This window comes from Pterocles gutturalis, unplaced genomic scaffold, assembly GCF_000699245.1.
Source record: "Pterocles gutturalis isolate BGI_N339 unplaced genomic scaffold, ASM69924v1 scaffold12898, whole genome shotgun sequence".
Classification (NCBI taxonomy): Eukaryota; Metazoa; Chordata; class Aves; order Pterocliformes; family Pteroclidae; genus Pterocles; species Pterocles gutturalis.
The window spans coordinates 1-1,123 of record NW_010118177.1 but is presented as its reverse complement, the minus strand read 5'-3'; the positions used below and the strand labels follow the sequence as shown (position 1 = coordinate 1,123).

Genomic DNA, 1,123 nt, shown 5'->3' with positions numbered 1-1,123 from the left:
GACCTACGCCGGCAATGCCGGGAAGGATTTCCCACCTGTGTCCCCATGCCCACCTGGATGCGGTCGGAGTAGTTGTCCAGCAGGAGCACCCCAAGGCTGGTCACCTTCTTGGTCTCCACCATGGTTTTCAAATCCGCCAAGAGGTTCATGTGCTTGGACATGTCCGTGGCCAGCACCTGGGCAGGGCGAGGTGGGACCAGGGCTCAGTCTGACACCCCCACGAAGCCCCCCAACCCAAATCCCCCCTCCTCAGGGTGGTCTGACCCCCCGCCCGTACCATGTCGATGACCATTTTGCGCAGTGACTGCCTCTGCTTCTTGCTCAGGTTTTGGAAGATGTCGCAGTTCTCCTCCTGGAGAAGCTTGAAGCCCACGGCCAGGTGATGGTTCTCCAGCACCGAGGCGTCGTTGTACATCAGCGCCAGCTCTGAGTCTGCAAGACAGCACCGGTCACCCTGGGGTGGCTCCTGGGGGTCCCCACACCCCCCCCAGCTCCATCCCTGCACCCTAGCTCACTGGTGTTGATGAGGAACTGGTTGGAGACACCGGGATGGTCAACATCATGGATGGCACTGGCGAAGATGGCAGCCATGATCTCCAGGTCCGTGAAGACAGCCTGGGAGCAGGGGAAAAAGGCATTGCAGATGCGTTACAGCCCAGCCAGACACGCGTGGTGGCCTTGGTGGCCTCAGGGGACCAAGGCTCACCTCCAGCGCGGGCGTGGAGAGGAGGACGTGGGTGGACTGAGCCACGTCGGCGGCGTGGATGTTGTTGTGGTAGGACATGTCGGCGTGGTAGTGGTCCTCCAGCGTCAGCATGTAGGTGATGAAGGTGTCGACGGGGATGCGGAATGTCTTCATCAGGTCACGCTCCTGCAGGGAGGCGAGAGGTGGCTCGTCCCCATCCAGGCATGGGGACAGGGCTGGGGACATCCTGCTGGGACGCTCACCTGGAAGATGCTGTACATGATGACCGTCAACGGGCGGTTGCCCGAGTACTCGGCAACTTTAAACACATTGAGCCCCCACTTGTTGGTGTCCTCCAGCTCCTGGGGACCAGAGGGGACAGATGTCCATGCGGCACCACCACTGTGGACCCCATGGCCGGTCTGGGTGACCCACGGT

General features: G+C 61.5%; 1 protein-coding gene across 1 annotated transcript in view; it reads right to left on the bottom strand.

Annotated features, from left to right (window-relative positions):
* Positions 1 to 1,047, bottom strand: part of LOC104463679 (cAMP-specific 3',5'-cyclic phosphodiesterase 4D-like) — a gene marked incomplete at both ends in the record, with an annotated part of 1,661 nt that extends 614 nt beyond the window's left edge. The window contains 5 exon segments of the mRNA XM_010076104.1: positions 4 to 176; positions 278 to 432; positions 516 to 615; positions 707 to 871; positions 949 to 1,047. Coding sequence (XP_010074406.1) covers positions 4 to 176; positions 278 to 432; positions 516 to 615; positions 707 to 871; positions 949 to 1,047 — 692 coding nt within the window.
* Positions 1,048 to 1,123: the final 76 nt, after the last annotated feature.